This window comes from Simochromis diagramma, unplaced genomic scaffold, assembly GCF_900408965.1.
Source record: "Simochromis diagramma unplaced genomic scaffold, fSimDia1.1 OVJJ01000802.1, whole genome shotgun sequence".
In the NCBI taxonomy this organism is placed as follows: Eukaryota; Metazoa; Chordata; class Actinopteri; order Cichliformes; family Cichlidae; genus Simochromis; species Simochromis diagramma.
The window spans coordinates 647,683-670,049 of NW_024387492.1; the positions used below are offsets into that span (position 1 = coordinate 647,683).

Below are 22,367 nucleotides of genomic sequence, written 5' to 3' on the forward strand. Positions count from 1 at the left end.
TTGTGAGTGTACACTTTATCCAAAACCCAGTGATGTTTCACTCATGTTTGCCGCTGGGTGGCTGTAGCTCAGCAGGTAGAGCAGGTCACCTACTGATCGGAAGGTTAGTGGTTCGATCCCTGACTCCTCCAGGATGTCAAGAGTGTGAATGTGCATGAATGTAGTTAGGAAGCACTCAGCTTAGAGCGAGTGTGTGAATATTGTATGGAGCACTTTGAGTAATCTGTGAGAGTAGAGAAGTGTTATATAAGAATCAGTCCATTCACTGTCTGAGCAGAGTTTTGTCATGTTACTTTTGCACTATTATGTTCCGGCACATGTAGTTATTACATGGCTTGATTAAGGTACACATTAGGCTGACATCTGTTCTGGGCCATCACAGGGCCAGCGGCGTGTCTGCTGCTGGCCCATGTGTGGGCCACCTTTGGCAAACCAAATCGGGGCCACCAAAGGGCCGTCATTCTTTGAGGTATGTGGGCCAGATCTGAAATGAATATTTCTTTTATTTTTATATTGTTATCTGTAAGGAAAAACGCAAACAGGCGCTTTCATACTTAAAGCACATTTACAGTGTATCTACCTTCATTGGTTTATGAAGGTATTGCTTCATTTTTTAAAACTGTTGTAATGAACTGAAAACTGTTTGCAAAGAAAATCTAATTTACTTTTGCAGTTACTTTCCCTGGTTCACGACTTCTCAGATTTGTGGAAAGAGATAAGAAATCATGCATCTGACAGGCTTTTATAAATGTTATGCTGGGCATTTGTGAATAAATGTAACTCTGTGTTTACTGCAAAGAGATGCAGTATAAATACTGCAGTGAACTTGGTGTGTTGCAGTCATTGTTAAATTCATGTACTTATCATACATGATCTGACTTTTGCACCAATTTTCCTGGAGTGCAGCACAGAACAATAACTCCAAGTCCAAGGTCTGAGATATTAATCTACAAAAACTCCAAACAGTGCAGACTCACATTCAATGTGTGACCAGAGTTTTGATTGTCATTCCTTCCCTGTTTTCTGTGCCAGGGAACGTAGAGCAGAACTGGAGTGAGGGCGAGGTGCTATGTTTGTGTTAACGCCTGACTCGAAACTCTGAGCTAACCGATAGCCATCACACACTCATTCATCTGCCATTTCCTTTTCCCTGCTTCAATAGGAACTGGTGCGCTTATGTGGTGACGCGCACGGTTAGCTGCGTGATGGAGGATGGCGTGGAGACGTACATCAAGCCGGACTACCAGCGCTGTGCCTGGGGACAGTGTCCTCGAGTAGCGTGAGTATCTATGCCTCGTCTCCGTGTTTCCGGATTCTACCCCGAGTTTAGCCTTGCCGTCTTCAAAGCCGCAGGAGTCCTGCACCCTGTATCCATCATCTTGTTCTATTTCCTGTCTGTAGACTTCACTCAGCTCTCTCAATCTTTTGTCTCCCGGGCTTCAACCACGAGGTCAGGAGGGCGCCTGGTTGAAGCTGGGCTTCCACATGATTGCAGCTCCGTACTGGTCTCTGGGTAATCTCAGTGATAAAGTCTCTTTGGTGCAGACGGGTGAATATCTACTATTACAAGTAACGGAGCACATTTACTAGAGATAGGACTCGCTAAATGGGTTTTCCAGTCGTGGATGTAATGCTTGGAGAAAACATTAATCGAGCATTGCTGATGTTTTCCCTCCTTTGAAGTTTTCACTGTGTTGTCTAACCCTGGCCTTGCCGCTTGATCCCGATGCCTGCCAGGGGCCTCAGTCTAAACCTGGGCTATGCTAAGAATGAAGCCAACAGGAGTTCCAGGCACCGCAGTCTCGTCTCCTACCCTGCAAAAACAATCTTCTCTTGCTCTCTGTTTCTTCCTTTTATGATTCTCTCACTTTCACTTGCTAACTCTGCCCAGCTCCTGCTCCCATTTCTCCGAGCCCTGTTTTGTTTTTCTTCTACGAGGACCTTTTTTCTCACGCTCACAGAAAAGGGAGCTGGAAGACGAAATCTTTTTTCTGTGTTACCTACAGTAAAGTCACGAAAGGAAAAAAACTTTTGCAGCCGCAGCTTGTTAACATGCCTGTGATGGTAAATCTTTATGGAGTGCTTTGGCCAATTTCTGGTCTATTTATTGCGTTAGGACTGCAAATAAGACCTCTTCAGAAGCAGAGCTGAGTGGCACATTAATGATACGACTCCAGCAAAGCTTTCCAAATAAAACATGCTTTTCTTTTTTTGCAAAGGAATGCTCTAAGAACGAGATTTTGTACTGGCTCAGTGCAGTTCCTTTGGAAAATGGGAATTTAAAGTCCCTGTAATCTCATTCATCATCAGTAGATGATTTGCTGTGATTTTCCTCACATATAATGACCTTTGCACATGAATATCAGTGTACAGCACAATGATGATGTCTCATGCAGGGTTTAGGGGCTGCTGCAGGTCTTTGACTTGGTTACATTGCAAATATTAAATCTTGCAGTGTCATCACCGGGAACAAGTTGGCTGCAGTTTTTGAAGGCAGAAACGTTTGGTGCTGTATTAGTGATCTGTGAGGCTGTACTCAGGCATGGCTGCACCTTGAAACCAAACACAGATGATAGCATGCTGACAGGCTAATACATGTATGCCTATAGATTTTTTCTAAAATCTATCCTGACTTTTCTACACTCCATACAATGATACCAAAAAAAAGAGTAATATAAAGCTAAATTTGGCCGTAGAAAATAAAAAATTTTTTGAGCCACCCCATATGGAAAAGATATATATAAATCTTATAAAGTTTGTATCTGTCTTGTGTGAAACTTGTATGAAAAGCATACAAGAGTGAAAACAGATATAAGATCCTTAAAAATTATAAAAATGAAACTTGTATGTTTTGGATACTTCCTAAAACAATATATGAAAGTACTGAGAAAGTGGCCACTTTCATGACTAAATCATATCAGCCTTATATGAGTCACTATATGAAGTAGGCCACATCTGATGCAAGTCTTTTATAAGTTTATTCTATTTCTCTTCCATATGGGACACTATAAAGACGACCAACACAAACTAAAAACAATCGAGATGAAAGGGTCACGGGGTCGGACGAGCGAAAACACCAATCTGGATGTCGTTTCACAAACTCCTTTTTCATCCTCAGCTATCGGACGTACAGGAGACCGAGATATAAAGTAGCTTACAAGATGGTGACAGAAATGGAGTGGAGGTGTTGCCATGGTTACTCCGGGGAGGACTGCCACAGTGGACCACAGGGGACACCTGAGACTGGTGTCGTGGACACAGGTGGTGGGCAGCGGGGAGGAGAAGGTGAAATTACAAACAAATCATAAAATATTCTTTATCTTCTGAGTTTTGATACCTCAAGAATGAAAGAAGACGTGTGGCCTCTGATAAAGTAAAGGACGACTGCTTTTAAAGCCTTGAAAACATCAAATGGTCATAACATTAAAAAAAGAAGCTCAGGCTGCCGTATTATGTGCGTCACACGTACTGAACCTCAGTGAGCTGTGTGTTTCCTTTATTACTGCAAAATGGTCCAAATCTGGAAACATGATAACAGTCAGTATAAGTAGCTGACTGAAAAACATGTCGAGACATTTAGCAAACAGATTTACAGCATTAAGCAGCACATTTCACACCTTCCTTTCCTTTTGTCCAGGAGACACAGAGAAGATCAGACAGCTGGAGAACACCATTCATGGCCTGACCAAAGACCTCAGCAACATGCAGACCACCATCAATGGCATAAACCAGAGGCTGTACGTCACTGTTGTTTTTAACACACGTGCGCGCTTTATTTCATGGACTGAGTTTAGTGTTAGTGAAACGCTGTTTAGTGGAAATAAAGAAACTAAAGTGTTGTTAGGGTCACGCATGGACGGCACACTTTCAATTCCTGTTTATTGCAGTGGAGATATACCTCAGCTTTGGAGTGGATGAAAACTTCTCACACGCGAGGGAATCAAAACTGTTTCTATCTCGTAGGCACGGGCTGACTGGGGCCATTGTCCCTGCAGATTCAGCTCAACCACACATGAAGGAAACCATCAACAGCATCCAGACAAAGCTGGATCATCTCTATAACAGAACACAGGTAACTGCGGCTGTCCAGAAGTCTGCTGTTTGTGCACGCAAGCATGGATGATGCTCATTTCTGTGACTGTTGTGGTCGTTTAGGCACATGATCAGACGCTGCTCACGATCAACAACCACCTGGTGAATGGAGGAGGTAATGAACTGGATGGAGCAGGCCGAGGAGGAGGTGGAGGTGACCAGCTGAACATCCTAAAGGAAGAGATACTGACAGAGCTGGAGAGGAGGGTGTCTCTGTCCTGCTCTTCCTGTCAGGTAAAGTCCAATATGTCCTCATTCATTATGTCATAATTATATCAATATGGCAACAATCACCATTATTTCCCCACCACCAATAAGACATGAAGGCGTACTTGTGGTTCGTTTACTAGCAGTTCGATGTTCATGCCTTTGCCCCTGTGGGAAGCGATTTCTTCTGCCCAAAGCAGTAAAAGATAATGGCCCCATGCTGCAGCATAAACCACTGCACAAACAAACAGTAAAAAAGGATTACTGAAGAAAAAGATGAGAAAAGTGCAGCGACAATAAGGAAACAGTTTACCAGCTGCATTACGTTTTTTTGTTGGGATTCAACATAAATCAGATAAAGTGAGTTTTCATTTGCCTCGTGTGCTGTCATGGCTCCCTGTGGGCGTCGACACATAAAGGGCCCCACACTTGCTCCCACCATAGCACAAAGCCACTCCTTTGTTTGTCCCATGTGCTCCTGCATTGTCAGATCTTCACTCTGAGCACATATGACCTAAAATGCTGCATACAAAGCGTCGTAGCAGGGCGATTGTCTTAGTACACTGGGCAGCTTCTACAATGACACCTACACCTGTTGCGTAAACTAGAGGACGTTATATCGTCTTGCGTCTGTCGCCGTATGTACACTCTGCTCTTATTGGCACTCAGCGAATGTATTTACCTCAAAAATGAGAAAAGTTTAGCCTGAGCGCTTTACATCATCAGCAGGTTTTTTGCCCATGGTCTCCATGTCACTGTTAGTCGCTTCCTGTGTGGAAGCTTCGCACACTTTTGGCTAGCTGTCAGCCCAACCACCCCGTGCTGACTGATACTTGATTTATATAGCACCTGTTTCAAAACAAGGCTATAAAGCCTTTCGCACAATAGTAAAATAGGTGGAATGACGAAGGTTTGTAAATGTGCTTTTTTATTCAGTATGACACGAAAAGAGTAAATGAGCCCATAAACCAAGCAGGAAAGTGTTTACAGAGGCACAAAGTCATTGACCCACAGGCCCACATGAGTCTTTTTATAACCACAGCTGTCGCCACCTGTTGGCCTTCAGATAGAATGCAGGTTTAAGGCACTTCAGCATTAGCTTAGCCTCACTTTCTACTGTCTGTGTTTTTGCCAGCTGTGATCTCAGTCAGTAGGACAGGGGTGGGCAACTCCAGGCCTCGAGTGCCGGTGTCCTGCAGGCTTTAGATCTCACCCTGGGTTAACACACCTGAATCAAATGATTAGTTCATTACCAGGCCTCTGGAGAACTTCAAGAAATGCCGAGGAGTCATTTAGCCCTTTAAATCAGCTGTGATGGGTCATGGACACATCTAAAACCTCCAGGACACCGGCCCTCGAGGCCTGGAGTTGCCTACCCCTGCAGTAGGATATGATTACACATCCACCTGCAGCTTAGCTGGATGTGCAAATCTGCTGATGGTGAGTTTGTTAGCAGATGACATCATTTAAGAAAAAAGCTAGTTACAGGATCCAGTCTGGGATTGGATGAAGTAAACAAACATGGTTGCTCAAGACAAAAATATTTATCTTTACTATAGCCTCAGATTGCACTGTATACATAATATATGAAAAAATTCTTTGCAATATTACACAACGAGTGATATTTACAGGGAAACAATATTGAATCAGAACGTCCTTCCTTTTAACGGAGCGCTGTAACCTTTGATAAGAAGATGAAAGAGAGGTTTGGTCGTGGAAACCCCACCTCCACCATCCCATACTTGATTTCCTGGCCTGTGTTATGTAAACAGTGATCCATAAAACCGGGCCTTTGCATCCGTGGCACCCAGACTCTGGAATAACCTCCCCGTTCATATTCGCACTGCTGAGTCTATCCAGTCTTTTAAATTACGTCTTAAAACTTATTTTTTTACTTTGGCTTTTGATTCTGTCTAGTTGGCTGTTTTAGCTTGTTGCGTTGTTACCTATTGTTTGTTGTCCTCTTTTATTGTTTGTTTTAACTGTCTCATGTTTTTATTGACTGTGAAGCACTATGGTCAACACTGTTGTTTTAATATGTGCTATATAAATAAATTTTGATTTGATTTGATTTGAAAACAATAAAAATAATAAAACATCAGCACAAACACTTTGTACCAGGGGCTTCGTGGGGTGACTCTCCAAGGCTACGCAGCTTTCCTGTTGGTGTGTAGATGGCTCAGTGCTTTTCTCCTATAGAGTGAAGTAATACACATGGTATTAGTATAGAGATACAATCACTCCTGCTGAGAAGCAGAACAACAAAGCAAACCTACAGTTCAGGAAAAGTACCTTTGAAACCCTTAGAAATCACAAAAAAATCAAAGTTTCAAGGATGCTGAAAAAATATGAGCCTGACATCATGACGGTTATGTCTCGTATGTCTCGTTATCACCAGGTCGGCGTGGAGGACCTGAGGCGCCAGCAGCAGCAGGACAGGGACCGGATCGCAGCCCTGGAAAAGAGGATCAGCTCCATAGACCAGCACTTGAGGCAAAGCTTGGAAATCTCTCGCAGCGAGACCGAGCGCTCACAGGCCTGCTGCAACACAGTCACCGAGCTGGGAAGGAGGCTGTCTGATGTCGAAGTCCGACTCACCTCCACTGCAAACAAGTGTGACGCTATTAAAGGGCGGCTGGATAAGGAGCTCGGGACGGGTGGAGGAAAGGGAAGAGTGACAGAGGACCGGTTGAACGGCAGGCTAAGAGAACTGGAAAAGAGGATGAATACCACAATGAGGAAGACGGAGCAGAGGTGTACTAACACCGGGAACAACATGAAAGAAACTGTGCAGAGAGACGTCACTCAGCTGCGAAACTCGGTCCTCGTTCAGCTCGATGACCACAGCTACAAGATCGGTAAAGTAGAGCTGGATGTGGCTGTTCTTGGAGACACGGTCAAGGACCACAGTCGACGTTTAAGCAAGCTGGAGAACATCACGACCTTCCTCGACAGACGGCTAACATCGACCACAGACATGTGCAGAGACACCTGCGGGCCGAACACAAGAGACCGAACAAGTGATGAAACTGTGAAAACTTTAGAGTGGAGGGTTGTGGCCAACCAGGATGAGATCCAAAAGTTTAACACCAAGCTGAACAACCTGTCGGTGTCAGGAGACTCGCTGCTTGAGAGAGTGATTAACTTAACAACTGATGTGAAAAAGATAACAGCTGTGACCGGGAAGGATGGCGAGAACTTCAACAGGATCTTCACTGAAGTGGAAACTTTGGGCCGCGATTTTAAGGAGTGTTTGATATGCAGCACTGTAGAAAAGGACCTGCTCACATTTAAAAACTCCACCACGATCAGCCTCAACAGATGCCAGACGGCACTGACGGATCTGCGGAGAAAAGTCGACTCGGGAGAATCTGTCTGCTCTCAGGTTTGCTCCAACCTCCAGGAGGAGGTGGGACGACTCAGAGAGGACGTGGAGGAGTGCACGGTGCAGTGTAAAACCAACATAAATGATCTAAAGAAACGTCTGGAAGGTCACACTGTACATAGTGGAAAATTAGGAGGGGATCTGAAGTCTATCCAAGGAGAGCTGGCTGAGGTCATGGATACTTTTAGCTCCATTAATGACACTCTGAAGGGCCTGGGAAGGACTGTGCAGACACACGGGCACACGATAACAGATCTGACCCACATTAAGGACAATATCATCGTTGAGGTAAGAATATGTGATGCAGATAATAGCCTAGTTATGCACACATCTGTTTGACATGTGAACCTTTTAAAGCCACTAAAGGCTTTTTCTGCGTTGCATTGTGGAGTGGCTATAAAGTAAGCAATGAACCAAAACAAGGAGGCTATATCAGTGTGACTGTTGGTAGCTTGGATCAGCAGGCATAGCAGCGGAAACTGCCTGGAAAAACAGAAAGAGCAGTGTTGGGCGGGCTGCGCAGTTGTTCAGTTCAAATGCACTGCAAGTCAAGAAAACACCAGCAAACAGAAAATGATGCAAAAGCACACAAAAGAAAACAGAAGTTCAATAAAAAACAAGAGAAATTCATAAAAATTTCCAAATGCATCGTGGTTACCTTTGGAACTGTTTTCATAGAATATTTATACAGTTATGAAAATAGGATATTACAGATATTTGGGTTTTCTGACAGATGATGTGCTGACCGTAGGAGAATAAATTGTCTTTTCATAGTAGAACTTTCAACACTCTTTTCAAGGTGAACAACCTGCAAACGGTCGTGGCAGACCACGTCGCTGACTCAAACACTCGATTCAGCGATCTGGGCAGAGAGATCCAAATAATCAGGAGCAACCATGTGACTGAGATCGGGGAGTGCCGGAGGTCCAGTGACGGTCTAGATCGAAGGCTCTCCAACCTCGAAAAAGTGTCTGGGCGCTTCGACTCGGTTTCTGGAAAGCTGGAGGGCATCAAGGAGGGCTTGGACCGACACGTGTCTGGGCTGTGGACCTCTGTTAATGGACTCAATGTCACAGTTACTTCTCAAGGAAATGCTATTGAAAATATCCAGAACGTCCAGCTGCCTCACATCCACTCCAACATACACAGGCTGAACTCTTCAGTGGTCGACTTGGTCAGAGACTTCCACAGATTCAAAACACGGGACTTTAAGGGTGAGTCACAGAGGGCAGATGGCGTGGGATTTGAATGCTGGTCGAGAGATAGTTGCTCCCAACTGAAGGGAGGTACGTTTGGACTGAGGGAAAAATAGATGAAAGAAAGATTCCAGGCAGTTGTCATAAAATGATTTAAATTGTGCTCTCTGCCTAAAAGCTAAGTTTGAGTAAATATGAGAGTAAAGGGCACGTCCCACGAGTTCTCTTTAAGGATAGTGTTACTGGTACTGGAGTGTTTCCCGGCTGTCTCACCAAACATTGCACTCCTTCAGGTCCACCTGGTCCACCTGGGCTCCGAGGAGAGCAAGGGCCCCGGGGTCCGATGGGACCCGAAGGGAGGATAGGACCTCAGGGCAGAGATGGCGAACAGGGACCAATGGGACCCCCAGGTAAATACTGTAGGCCCAGTGTTGGAACCAGAGTAGTGATCATCTTAGGCCAAAAAGATGGAAGTTAAGCTTAACCCCTTAGCAGTCGGACGTACCGCCCACGGTACGTCCGACTCCTAACCCTTTTAGGCAAAATTTGTAGGACTGCTAAGGGGTTAATCAAGCTAGCTAAAGTTAGCTATGTTATTTAGGAATGTGCATTTGTACCGTTTGGATGTGACTCCTGGTAAAACCTTTCACCAAACAGAGGCTTCTTGAACAATCTGTTAACACCGCAGCAGCAAATCATTTTTATTTGGCTGATAATTGGCATTATTCTCAACTAGATGATCAAATTTAGGTAGTTTTCTCTGGGCTTATTTTTTATTTTTTTTTGTGTATGTGTTTGTTTGTTTGTTTGTTTTTTTATATCTCTCTATTGACATACTGCAAATCGATTTCCCATTGGGGACAATAATGTTACCACCATTGAAATCTTAAATCATCACACCAACTAAAATGCAGTAGAATGTGATTTGCTCTAAATTTTCACTCAAAAAAACATAAACTATAGAACTATGAATTTCTAATGCGACCCAGCCATGGGACAAGGCACATGTGTGAGCCGTCTCCCACTGGGACACAAACTTCAGTACAGAAGAGTAAATTTAGGTCAGAGTAATGAGGAATACCATAAACTGACTTCTGCTTCTTACTAGTTTGAATTTACTTTTTATATAAATAAACGTGTATTAACAGACGTATTTGGTGCATCTTTGATGTCTCTTCATTAACATGTTGCATATGTACAATATAAACATGAGGAATGGTATCGCTGGGTCTAACTTGCTGTTGTTGTCTTTCATCTTACTTTCCAGGTCTCAGAGGGGAACAGGGTATGTGGTGTTCTTATCAAACAGCAGATCAAAGTGCGACTAACTCTTTGATCTCGAATCCACGGTAACACCTGCTCTTTGTTTCTGCTCTATCATCAGGTCCTCCAGGCTCCGATGCCCACGTGCCACGCCTTTCCTTCTCTGCCGCCATGACCCGCCCGATGAGGAACACGGGAACCATAGTGTTCAATGAAGTCTTTGTCAATGAAAATAACGCCTACAATCCCAAAACAGGTGAGTTTCACTACAACGGATGTTTCAATAGTTTTAGGTTTTCTTTATTTCAACTTGGTGTCTGCAGTCAGTCATTATGACCTCGTCCTGTCCCTCAGGTTATTTCACAGCTCCTGTGCGTGGGAAGTACTTCTTCAGTGGCATCCTGACAGGCCACAAAAACATAAAGATCGAGGCAGTGCTGTCCAAGTCCAACACTGGTGTGGCCCGAGCAGACTCGGCCGGATATCAGCCTGAAGGCCTGGAGAAGCCCATGGCTGAGGCAAAGCACATCCCTGGAGCGTTAGCTGTCTTTAACATCATCCTACCCATGGAGGAAGGGGACACGGTCTGTATCGACCTTGTAACTGGGAAGCTGGCCTACTCCTCCGAACCTCTGACCATCTTCAGTGGGATGCTGCTCTACGAAACCATCTGATTGGATGTGTAAAAATCCTGAGCGTGAGAGCTTCTGATTTGTCCAAGAGACAGTGCCACTGAGAAATGGAGATTATTGGACTGGATCTATTCAGCAAGACAAAAGCTTATGTTTGACCTTCAGTGCCAGGAAGGATTTCAGAAGTCCTTTGTAACCACAGTCGTTTGTTCTGTGTTTCACAGCTTTAAGGAAAACTATTTTAGGCAAGAGCCATTGGTGTGTTTTTATATCCTGAAGAAGCCACTGCACGGTTATCTAATAATGTCACATGTTTTCACTAATATTTTCATATATATCTACAACCAATCCCTCCCCCAAAATTAAAAAAAAAAAATTGGCACATCGTGTAAAATGGAAATAAAAACAGAACACAATGATTTGTGTCACAAATGTCATAAATCCACCTTTTTATTCACAATCGAATACACAAAACATGTTTGTGACTCTTATCACTATATCCCTCATCTTTAAAAAGCTGGGAGTTAAGGAGACCAGATGCTGGACTTTTGGGAGAGGATTGTTGTCCCGTTGGTGTCTGTTAGAGGATCCAAGCTGCTCAACAGTCCTGGCTCTTCTCTGTTGCACTGTAATAGATGCATTATGCAGCTTAGCATTGTCTAAGGCCTTCCCTGAAAAAGATGTCTGGGTGGGAACTCGTTCTGATCTCCCACCTGCATGTATTTCATAGGTACTGATGCGCCTCCACACCATCAGAGAGGCAGGACTTGAGAGCTGCTGACAAGCCGAATGGTGCCTCTTCTCTTTTCTTTAGAGGACACGGCGTCCATGTTTTCCAAAAAGAATTTCAAATTTCAATTCTTCCAACCACAGTTTTCCACTTTGCCTCAGTCTATTTTAAATGAGCTTTGGCCCAGAGAAGTTTCTGGATCATGTTCGTGTATAGAGCTTTATCCTGCCTTTGTGGATGTCACGGCGGACTGTAGTCACAGACAATGGCCCTTACAATTAGATGCAAAATGTTCCTCCAGCTGTTTCTTTTTAGTAACGTTAACTTTTCCAAACTTTTTTGAGATTTGCTGATGCAAACCAAGTCAAGAGCTAATGTTTTTTTCTCAAAATAATTTCAGCTTAAACTTGTAAAAATATGGATCCATAACATTTCAAAATCATTGCATTCTGTTGTTATTTTCATTTTACATGCCATTCCAACATTTTTGGAACTGGTTCAGGTAGTTTTTTTCTACTTTTAGCTCCGTATTATGTCACTGAGAATGGATATCCCTTATATGGGCACCTTAGTTGTGTAGCCAATAGGAAGAAAGTTGGCTCAAAGTGGGGCGGGGGAGCTGAAATTGCTTCTTTCAGACAGAGGATGAACTATGGGGCTACGCCAAGGACCAGTGTAAGATAAAAAAAAGGGTTATTTTTAACCAGGGATCCTTCAAAGCTACTCAGCAAAGCTAAGCAGAGTTCAAGAATGAAAACATGGAGCTGGAAGGGAGCACCACCGGTGCCATTTAAAGAAAGGTTATCTTATAAAAAGATGATTAATGTGAAGGCTTTTTGTCCCTTATCCACCCACAGCATACCAAACGATCAGAGGTTATTACACACACTTCCTGAATTATTCCTTGGAGTTTCATTCTTACCACAAGTAAATTCCCAGAAATACAACGCAGAGTGCCAATTGTATTGGAAAAAATGCAGAGTGATGAAGTCCAAACCACTATCACTATTCTTTAGGAGGAAATGCACAAATGAAGTCACTGATAGTTTGGTGGAGAAACCACAGGATTTTATAAATCATACAAAACAATAAGAGCATTATAGGACATTAGCTGTGCCCAGAAACACAAGAGGACGTGGAGGACTGCCAAGGGCAAGAACAGTTCTTCTAAGGGACGTTTGTGAGAGTTCAGATGGTGAAAGTTATGTCGCTGTTACTATCAGTCGATCTTACGCTGGAGTTTTTATGCAAAGCAAACAATAACAAATACAGAAGCTACACTTATCCTTATATCAAGTATACAAAGCCTATTTCTTTGATTGAACACACACATCCTGCCTTTGGTTGTCTGTTTTTCAAGTGTGTATTTTGAAAGGTGTTGTACATATTTTTAAATGGTTTGCACACTTGTTTGCAGATTCATAATGCATTTTTTACATTATGGCTTAAGAGTGTATTTTCTCTTTTTTCGTATCATACACGTTTTCCTTTGCAAGGAGGACATGTTTGTCATCAACTCTAGTGTGGAAATATAAGTGTATGTGTCTAAGCATTGTGTAACCTTAACAGACTGTACATATTTTTATGATCTTTAAGAATTGCCACTTCACCTTGCAAGGTACTGTATACGTTTTGTATGTTTTGCCACGTGTGCTACAAATACAGATACCCAGTGTTATACGGCTCATGTTATACGGCTCACGTCAACAGTATCGCTCTCATCTGGATTTGGTTTCTTTTATTAAATGAGCTGGTATGCGTCAGGTTTTACACACTTCTCCGCCTGCTTTGGACTTCACTTATTTGATCTGGCACTTCTTTGGCCTTCACAAATACACACAGCTGGGCTGACTTTTGTTTCTGGCTCCTACTTCAAACCTCTATCATCTCCTCCCTCGACTTCAACAGGCTAATTTTAGCTTAAGACAAGACAAGGAATCTGTTAAACTGTTTTTCTTTCATATGCTACACTGCAGTGACCCCTAGTGTTCAAGATATTTACTCCAGCAGCTGTTAGGAAAAGCTTAACAGTCAAGAAGCTCATTACTTATCAAAGAAAAGATATGTGCTCTTATTTGTGTTATGTTATAGCCTCATTCCAAAATGAAATTCTACACAAGTGAAAAACATTTTTGCTGGAAGTATATAAAATATATAATTACATATTACATGCCCATAATTACTCACAGACTTTGCTCGACATCGTGTTGAAGCACCTTTAGCAGCAATCACAGCCTAAAGTCTTTGAATATGATGCTACAAGCTAGCACTCTTGTTTTTGAGCAGTTTCTCTCATCCTTCTTTGGAGAACCACTCAAGCCCCACCAGGCTGCGTAGTCATTTTTGGCTCTCTGTTCAATCAGGTCCAAGTCTGGCCTCTGGCTGGACATTCACAGAGTGAAGCCACTCCTTTGTTATCTGGGATGTGTACTTAGGGTCATTGTCCTGTTTGAAGATAAACCTTAGCCCAAGTATAAGGTCCAGAGAGCTCTGGAGCAGCTTATCATCAAGGACTCTCTGCACATTGCTGTATTCATTTTTGATTCCTTTTCCATTGATCCTGACTAGTCTTCCCGCTGCTGAAAAACATCCCCACAGCATGATGCTGCCACCACCGTGCTTCACTGTGGGGATGGTACTGGCCAGGTGGTGACAGTGGCCGGTTTCCTCCAGACATGATGGAGGACATGAGTCAGGCCAAAGAGGTCAATTTTCGTTTCATCAGATCAGAGAACTTCAGACGTGCAGTCATTCGCCTCTTACTGAGGAGTGGCTTTCATCTAGCCACACAGGCCTGATTGGTGGAGAAACTTCTGGTGGTGCAGAAATGGTTGTCCTTCTGGAAGGTTCTCCTCTCTCCACGGAGCAACGCTGGAGTTCTGTCAGGTTCTCTAAAACCTCTGACTAAGGCCCTTCTACCCTGATTGCTCAGATTGGCTTGATAGCCAGCTCTAGTCCTGATGGTTCCAAACGTCTTCTATTTACAGATGTTGGAGGACACTGAGCTCAGTGAGACCTTCAAAACTGCAGACCTTTTTCTGTAACCTTCCCCAGATCAGTGCCTCCATACAATCTTGTCTCGGAGGTTTGGGATTGTCCAATTCCTTGGACTTCATGGCTTGGTTAGTGCTCTGACATGCACTGTCAACTTTGTGACCTCATTTATACAGGTGTGTGCTTTTCCAAACAGAAAACATCTGACAGATGATCAGTGGAGACAGGATGAAAATGATGCCAACCTTGAGTGTCATGGCAAAGGCTGTGAATACTCATGTACATGATCTGTTATTTTTAGTCAGTTTGCAAGAATTTCAAGCAAACGATTTTAACTTTGTCATTAACTTTTGACAATTTTGAAAAAATAAAATAATCCATTTGGGGAAAATGGAAGCAAAGTGGTGACGCTTTCATTTACGACAATTTCAGTATTGCCGAGCTTATCGAGAGACCCTGAAAGCAGCATCAGACGCTGCCGAGGGCACGAGGTCCTGCCCGGGATTTTCGCGCGTTCCGTTGCCATGGAGCCGACTTTGTTTCCTTCTAACGGCCCGCACAGAAAAGTGAAAAGCCTGGGAGGGAAAGCAGGTACAGACGGGACCCTCTCGCTGACCAAGCCTGGGTTTGTGGACCACAGCAGCAAGTGTCTGTCAAACAAGGGGAGCCCGTGTAACCCGTGCGTGTCTGCGTGCAGGTGCGTGATGAGCTTGAGGGTTTATGCGTCTGTACTGACAGATTTTTAACAATACTTGTGACTTTATTTTTCATGTACTGTGGTGATGTTTGTCTTAAAGAGACCAGAAAAAGCACTGGGCCACTTTGTATGAAAGTCGCCATTCACATGGGTAACATGAACAAGTAGCTTATTTAAACTGCAGTTTTTCAGAGGAAAAGAAAGCACCTAAAAATTGTAATTCAATTAAAACATGTTAGAACCAAATATTTGCGTGCATGTTAGAAAGCTCCTATTTCATACCAGCATTCAGTGAGTCCACAATGAGCAGCAGAGTGGCAGAGGGCCGCCTGCAGACCCTGCAGATCTACCGCCTGCTTCAGCTGGTCCATAAAGGGGATACGGCACAGATAGAGAAGATGGTGCAGCTCGGGGCGGAAGACCTCATCAGTCTCACAGAGCCGAAGGACGGCGTGGGGGTGCTCCACGTGGCAGTTTCAGCCAACAATCTAGGTAATGTATGCCTGTGGGTTGGCTGTGGCAGACTCATTCCTTTGCAACAATCAGACACATTTGGTTGGACGAGTGCTATGTTTGTTCAACTCAAATACTGTGGGTATTTACAGTACAGGTTATTTCATTGGAGATAATGTATCGGAATTTCAGGAGCGGGACCACGCCTCCAAACACGCTACTTCCGGTTGTCATCTGTATAGGTTCCCCCAGTTCTGCAAACTGTTCATTGTCGTTTACGTGCCCCACCGTCCCTCCCTCCTTGTTCTCAATTCTTTAACTTCTTCATTTCTATTTAGTCCACGGGGATCTGCCAGGCCGGGAGCCGTCCCCTTCGAGGCCTTCCCCAAACTGCAGCTCAATTCATGTCAAAGCACCACTTTTACCTACTAAAACGCTGTCAAACCTAAAATGAGGACGTGGGCCCAGCGAGTGAATTTAGTCTTTGTGTCTTTGTTTGCATGCCGCATTTCTTGCCAAAGAAAATATGTCCACAGAGATTTGTGGCAGCATGTAGAGTTCTCGAAAACGGCAGCGCAATGGAAAATGGATGTTATTAAGTTTGCTAAACATCTTAATCACTGCCTGCAGTAACACTGGGGAAAGATGACATGGGGTATAAACATGTATTTCCAGTTACTTTTAAACATAATCTGCATCAAGCCCAGTTGGTCTGAGAATTTACCACAACCCCAAATATGATCTGTCTCCTGATTGTTTCTGCTCTCTCTTTTTCTCCTCACAGAGCTCGTCACCTTCCTCCTCTCCAAGGGAGCAGATCCTAACGTGCAGGACAAAAGGGGCCGCGCTCCGATTATGTTAGCTGCTGAGCTGGGCAACCATCCCATTGTGTCTCTTTTGGCCCACAGCGAAGCCAACCTGAGGCTCCTGGATGTAGAGGGCAAAAGTGAGTTCAAAACTAAAGGCATTACTACTTATAATCTCTGTGTAGGTTTAGCAACACTGCACTGACAGAACAGTTACGGGATTTCAAACACACTAAAGCTGTGTGCCGGGAGCTTCGTGGCATGAGTTTCTATGGCCGATGGTACAGGTGTAGGCGGCCCACTTTTGTTCATGTAGTGTGTATATGGTGGTAAACAGCAGGGTTTTCTTCAGATGTCTAGTTCAGAATTGCAGCTGTCACACAATTCAAATAAGTTTTCACAATAAGAACCCAGAGGCATTTCAAGGGCTCAGCCCAATGGCGATGCTCACTTTTAGAGGGACATTGATGCCTATCTTTGTCTCCCTTAGCTTTATCCATACAGTGGGTGATTTTCAACGACTTGGCAACTCGAGAGAAATTCAGTCACATCCGGCGACGTAAAGTGACTATGGGTGAAAAAACTATGGCAATGAGAAAGAAGTCTGAGTCTTTCTCAACTTCAGCTGGCACTGAGAGCACAGGATGCTGGTGGCTGACAGCTAACAGGGAAGTAAATACATTAGAAGTTACTTAGGTGATGGGAGTCTGTCCGTTAACAGCCGACTGTTACCTACAAAGTAAGGTTTGGGAAGCTAATCGCTTCCTGTGTGGATGCAGGTTTAGCCCACGATCGTTTTAAACAAAGAGACTCTAAAGCTGCAGCTTTTTGCTTTCTGGTTAAATAAAGTTTTGAAACAAAAATATTTTGTAGCATTTAACAGCTGCAGAATGATCAAGGCTGATATTGTCACAGGAACACGTGAGAGTTGAATTTCAGAGCTTTTTTGTTTGCGATATGTCATATTTGTTTAAAAGTTCCTGCACAATTGAAGCTCATTCATTCTGTGCCAAGTGTATCAGATGGTTTGCTTTAAATGTATGTATTCTCATTTGAGTCTCAGTTTCCCAAATGGGGGCGTTTCCATCTCAAGTTAGGTCAGCTGGATCGCTTGCGGCGTCTTTCCGCTCATGAACATGCAGAGTTTGTCTCTTTAGATATTGATGAGGAGGTGGTATCCCAGACAACTCCAATCAGAGCGCACAAAGGTCTTCTGAAGGAGCTCGTTGAAGTAATCGTGATAATGACCCCATTACAGTGTGTCTGTGGTAGCGATTACTCTAACTGGCTCTCCTTTGAGAGGTAGATCAAGGCTGAGTGATTGAATGCTTCCTGACGTGTGCATAATTTACATACTGTATGATGTATGTACGCATGTGTGAAGAGCCATATGAGGTTTTGTTTGTGTGTCATGCCACATGGACACGTCTAATTACAGATCAAGTCCTAATGATCGTCTCCTGTGAAACACGCTGAGCAACTTGATACGACCCAGCTCTCCCTGGGGTTTTGTTCAGCCTGGCCTCAGTGCTCACAGCAGGCTGAGCTTCAGTAGTCACACACACCTGTTTGTGTTATCCGTCGTGTCAGAATATGGAGTAATGTGGGAATAATCAGAGTGGGGAAAGTAAAACACAGCATCCTGCCCTCCCTCCTTTTACAGCAGTTTGATCCACCAGCAGTTAGCAGCTGTGCTCGGTGCTGGAAGCGTGGAAGCTCTCTGTCAGAGCAAAGTTTCCCGAAAGTTTCCTCGCTTTTAATTTTGCAGTAGAAATGAAGATGGCTTGATTTGACTTGGCAGAGTTAGCTCGCTGATAGCTGCGAAGGACTGCAAACACTGGATTAGACGGAGGGTCCACATTAATATTTGAAACAGCATTTAGGTCTTAAGTGCTTAGCTATCAAAGTAGTCTGATTACACTGATGTACAGGTTTATTGTTGACGCTTACTTGCTTCTTCTGTCTCATGAGCTTTTCCTAAACTTTTGCACCCACGCTGTGACTCAGATGTGCTGTTCTACTGCATCTACCCCACCAAACGCCACTGCCGCTGCCTGCAGGTGTTGCTTAAGTGCGGTGCCGATGCCAACAGCGTGTCAGTGCAGGGGATGCATGTCTTTCAGCTGATGTGTGAAAAGGCCCAGGAGTGCACCCCCCTGTGCCTCATTATGCTGAATGCCGGGGCAGACCCCAATGCGGCACACCAGGTAAACAACAGGGACTGTGAGACCTGCGTTTTGAAGACAGTCTGTTGGAGCTGAAGCCTTTCCTCTCCTCTCTTCCCCTCTGCTCAGAAAACTGGAGTCACAGCGTTGATGGAGGCAGTCAAAGCAGGGTCCCTGCCGCTTGTTAGAGCTATAATCAGGATGGGCGGAGACCCCAACGCCTTTGACAGGAAGCGGCTCACAGCCGTCCACTATGCTGCCATGGGGGGCTTTTTTGAGGTGTAGTAGCTGCTCATATATAATAGCTGACATCTTTTGAAATGGCAATAACATGCAAAGTTAAGCTGTATCTATTAGGACTTATTCTACTTTGTACTGGAAGCTGAATTAAAATGACAGCGACCCACTGTTAGTGTAAGCAGCACCTCGGATTTAGGCTCGTCTAACGTGTTGCTCTGGGCTGTGTTCAGGTGCTTCAGGTGCTGTCTGCATACTCAGCAGACATGAGTGCGATGAGCCTTAAGGACTGCACAGCCTTACACTACGCTGCTGCCTCGGGCAATGCAAACTGCTGCAAGTTCCTGGCACAGAGAGGTACTGTACTCTTTAAAGTCTTCTTCTGTGATGAGGCCTGTCACTCCTGCTGATGCCTTAAAAGGAGCCCGACTGTGCAGACATTTAAAGCTCATATCAACATTACATTCAGTAATTTCAGTCTGATGTCACTTGCAGGCTAACGCTGAAACGCAGGAGGAGAACACAGCAGCTATTACTCAAAATGTACATCAGGAGAAAGCTGGTCACAGCGCGGGGGTCTGTGTGGTATCACAGAGCATTGCAATCGGCTCCGAGTCTTAAATGTGTGTTGAAGTGTGTGTGTTGGTGTTTGACAAACAGGGAAACAAACTGAATACTTAAGTAAAAAGGGCTCATCGTAATATTTACTGTTGAGCGAGGTAAATGTGTCTCAGCCTCGCAGCCTTATATAAAAACCACCGTGACGTGTGCTTTGCTCGAGCGTCTCGGTCATTCCTCAGACCTCTGATGCTTGGAATCTGCTGGACTCGCTGTTCTAGCCACTGGGACCACTTTGGACTTGACCGTTCACATCTCCAGCTGTTCTTTCCGCCCATCGGACTTCTTCCCAATATTACAGCAAGCTGGGATTGTCACGTCTGCAGCCTTGTGCTCTTTATCGGTCACAGCTCTGTGTGGTTGGTCGTCAGCAGCTGTCTGTCTGTGCCGCCATGACTCTGTGGAGTCCTTTAGGCCGAGCTCTTCTAACCTCTGGTAGGATTTATTGATGTCAGCCACCTCCTCTATCTAGCCCATGCAGGGGCTTTGTCCTCCTGTTTCTCCTCCTCCTGTTAGCTCCTCAGCTACCTAAGGCACTGTTGTAGCAGCTCATCTTGTGGGTGGGGGTGGGGGCCATGTATTCATGGTTGCTTCTGGCTTGTCGCTCTGATCCCCTCCCTCTCTCTCGTAGAGCCCAAAGGTGCTGGACTGCGTTCCCAGGGTCCCACCGAAGCATCTATGACACTTATGTGGCCGTGATGATGGCCGTACGTCTGTACTGGCTCACATCTTATTGCTGTCTTCTCAGCACCTGCCTCACCTTCTGTAGGCGTCGCCTCTCACATTATTGTTGATCACGGTATTTTTGAGGTATTGCTACGTAAGTATTGTATACCTCAAACTGTGTAATGATTCATATGCATGGCCTGTGAAAGTGAGAGGAATGCTGACGGTTACACTGAATATCTTCAAGTTTAAAAGAGGGGAACAGGACTCTATTTGGAATATGGGAATTTTCAGTTCGCTCCAAAAACTGCTCTACGGTACCCTTTTAGTTAGACGATGATTTCAATATTGTTAGCTTCATAGCATAAGTGCCTAAGTCATTTTTTTGTGTGTTTTCGGAAAACAAGAAAAAACTAATTTTCTAAATTTTAGAAAATTAGTTTTTTCTTGTTTTCCGAAAACACAAAAAAATGACTTAGGCACTTATGCTATGAAGCTAACAATATGTTACCCTCCGTTTGTAGTAGTGTTCGTACACATGGAAACGTAAAGGAGCACGCTCCACGGCCAGCTCCACGTTACTGCCAAAATGTTGAAATGTCATTTCATTTACACGCGTGTGGACGCTGGAAGAGTCGAGCACATTTCTGATTCTGTTCTGGTTTCTTTGATACACGAGCACGTCTCGTTTGATCACACACGGGGATTTCCCAGCTGCTATAAATATGGATCAAACTGTCGTTTTATGATCAAACGCACAGTCGTTTCAGAGATTAACATAATAACACAGTCCCCCTGCTTTTTTCATGTTCACACGTGGAAGTATTGTCCATAATTACCAGCTTGTGCACGCCTGCTGCTCACCACACCTGTCATTGTGTGTTGGTTTTAGCGCGTTGTCAGCTTCCTGTGTGATCAGAGGTCTTTTTGGACTGTTTGCTGCCCAGCTGGGGACAAATCTGTCCCATCACTCATGTTTCTTAAGACGATTTGGAGACATTTCTGTCCTTCAACGCGCATATTAAACCCTCTCTTGTATTGGAAACATCCCACGTTCATGCATTTGTGACTTCTAGGCTGGACTTGTGTAATTCGCTGTTATCAGGATGTCAGACAGTAGATTTGTCCCATGTTGACGTCTCCTCACTGCTTGGACTGGGTTCTGGGTAAAATCCAGAACTGAATTTCAAATTCTTCTCCTCAGTATTTTTATAACAGATTGGAGGATCAGTGTCCTCCCCTCTGTGTTTGCATATCTCCGGTATGATACTATAGCTGCAACCACAGTCCTGAGTTAGGCCATTCTGCCGTGTGTTTATATAACCTCTGCTCTGTGGTCAGGTTGTAACCCTAAACTGAAGAACCGGGAAGGTTTGCTGCCGCATCAGATTGCCAAAGATTGCGGTCACAACGCAGTAGCCAAGGAGCTCCGGAAGGCGGAGAGGAAGCAGGGAAAAGGCAGCGATCCCAGCGGCACCGGGCAGATGTCAGAGCTCTGGGCACTGACTCTCCACGACTGGTCTCAAGAGTATGAAGCCGAACTGTGGAAAGCCTTTGGCGACAAATCAGACACAGTTACTGCAGAGAGGTTTATTTCTGTATTAGAGGAGCTACAAGCTCCAGTTGAACCAGACCAGATCCAAGCAGTCATCTCAGCCCATGGAGGAGACGTCAACATCAGTGACTTCATCAGAGGAGTCAAGTACATCAAGAAACCGTTCCGCCTCTCCTCGTATATGCCTAAGAAGAAAAAGGGGGGAAAGGGAAAAAAAGGGGGCAAGAAGAAGAAGAAGGGTCCGTTTGTTCTCCCCATGCCCATTTGCACCCTCCCACTGGAGCTGAAGCCCCGACGAGCAGACGGAGGCCCACCCAGCTTCATGATCAGCTCGTACTTTAACTGCTCGGACGTCCTCCGATTCGACCTGGCTCACCCGCCAGTGCATCCGGTGATGAACGACTCAGGATGGTACATACACAAGCCACCGCCGGTCTACGTCAACGTGAACTCCTGCGTGAGAACCAATGATCTGGAGTCTCTGGACCACGCCTTCAGTGAAGGGGTGCCGGTGGACGTTCAGGATGAGTTTTACAAGACGCCGCTGATGGTCGCGTGCTCCACTGGCAGCTATGAGACGGCTCAGTACCTCCTCAGCAAGGGGTGAGAAAGTTCATGTCCTGATTTCAGTGCCGTTTGTTTTTTCTGTGGCTTTACAATAAAAGCCAAAT

At 44.6% G+C, this 22,367-nt stretch overlaps 2 protein-coding genes across 2 annotated transcripts in view; both read left to right on the forward strand.

Moving 5' to 3' along the window:
- The window catches only part of emilin1a (elastin microfibril interfacer 1a), a 31,683-nt gene extending 19,580 nt beyond the window's left edge, over window positions 1–12,103 (forward strand). Inside the window, exons 2-12 of the mRNA XM_040016906.1 lie at window positions 1,163–1,279; window positions 3,119–3,285; window positions 3,638–3,737; window positions 3,964–4,072; window positions 4,156–4,326; window positions 6,698–7,972; window positions 8,484–8,898; window positions 9,174–9,290; window positions 10,148–10,165; window positions 10,265–10,399; window positions 10,498–12,103. Of these exons, the coding sequence (XP_039872840.1) occupies window positions 1,163–1,279; window positions 3,119–3,285; window positions 3,638–3,737; window positions 3,964–4,072; window positions 4,156–4,326; window positions 6,698–7,972; window positions 8,484–8,898; window positions 9,174–9,290; window positions 10,148–10,165; window positions 10,265–10,399; window positions 10,498–10,817 (2,944 nt within the window). The 3' untranslated portion in view covers window positions 10,818–12,103. The remainder of the gene's footprint in view (window positions 1–1,162; window positions 1,280–3,118; window positions 3,286–3,637; window positions 3,738–3,963; window positions 4,073–4,155; window positions 4,327–6,697; window positions 7,973–8,483; window positions 8,899–9,173; window positions 9,291–10,147; window positions 10,166–10,264; window positions 10,400–10,497) is intronic.
- Window positions 12,104–13,404: 1,301 nt separating this feature from the next.
- ankef1a (ankyrin repeat and EF-hand domain containing 1a) overlaps window positions 13,405–22,367 on the forward strand; it is a 35,173-nt gene continuing 26,210 nt past the window's right edge. The window contains exons 1-7 of the mRNA XM_040016907.1: window positions 13,405–15,196; window positions 15,482–15,688; window positions 16,434–16,595; window positions 18,463–18,662; window positions 18,750–18,899; window positions 19,091–19,214; window positions 21,483–22,299. Coding sequence (XP_039872841.1) covers window positions 15,499–15,688; window positions 16,434–16,595; window positions 18,463–18,662; window positions 18,750–18,899; window positions 19,091–19,214; window positions 21,483–22,299 — 1,643 coding nt within the window. The 5' untranslated portion in view covers window positions 13,405–15,196; window positions 15,482–15,498. The remainder of the gene's footprint in view (window positions 15,197–15,481; window positions 15,689–16,433; window positions 16,596–18,462; window positions 18,663–18,749; window positions 18,900–19,090; window positions 19,215–21,482; window positions 22,300–22,367) is intronic.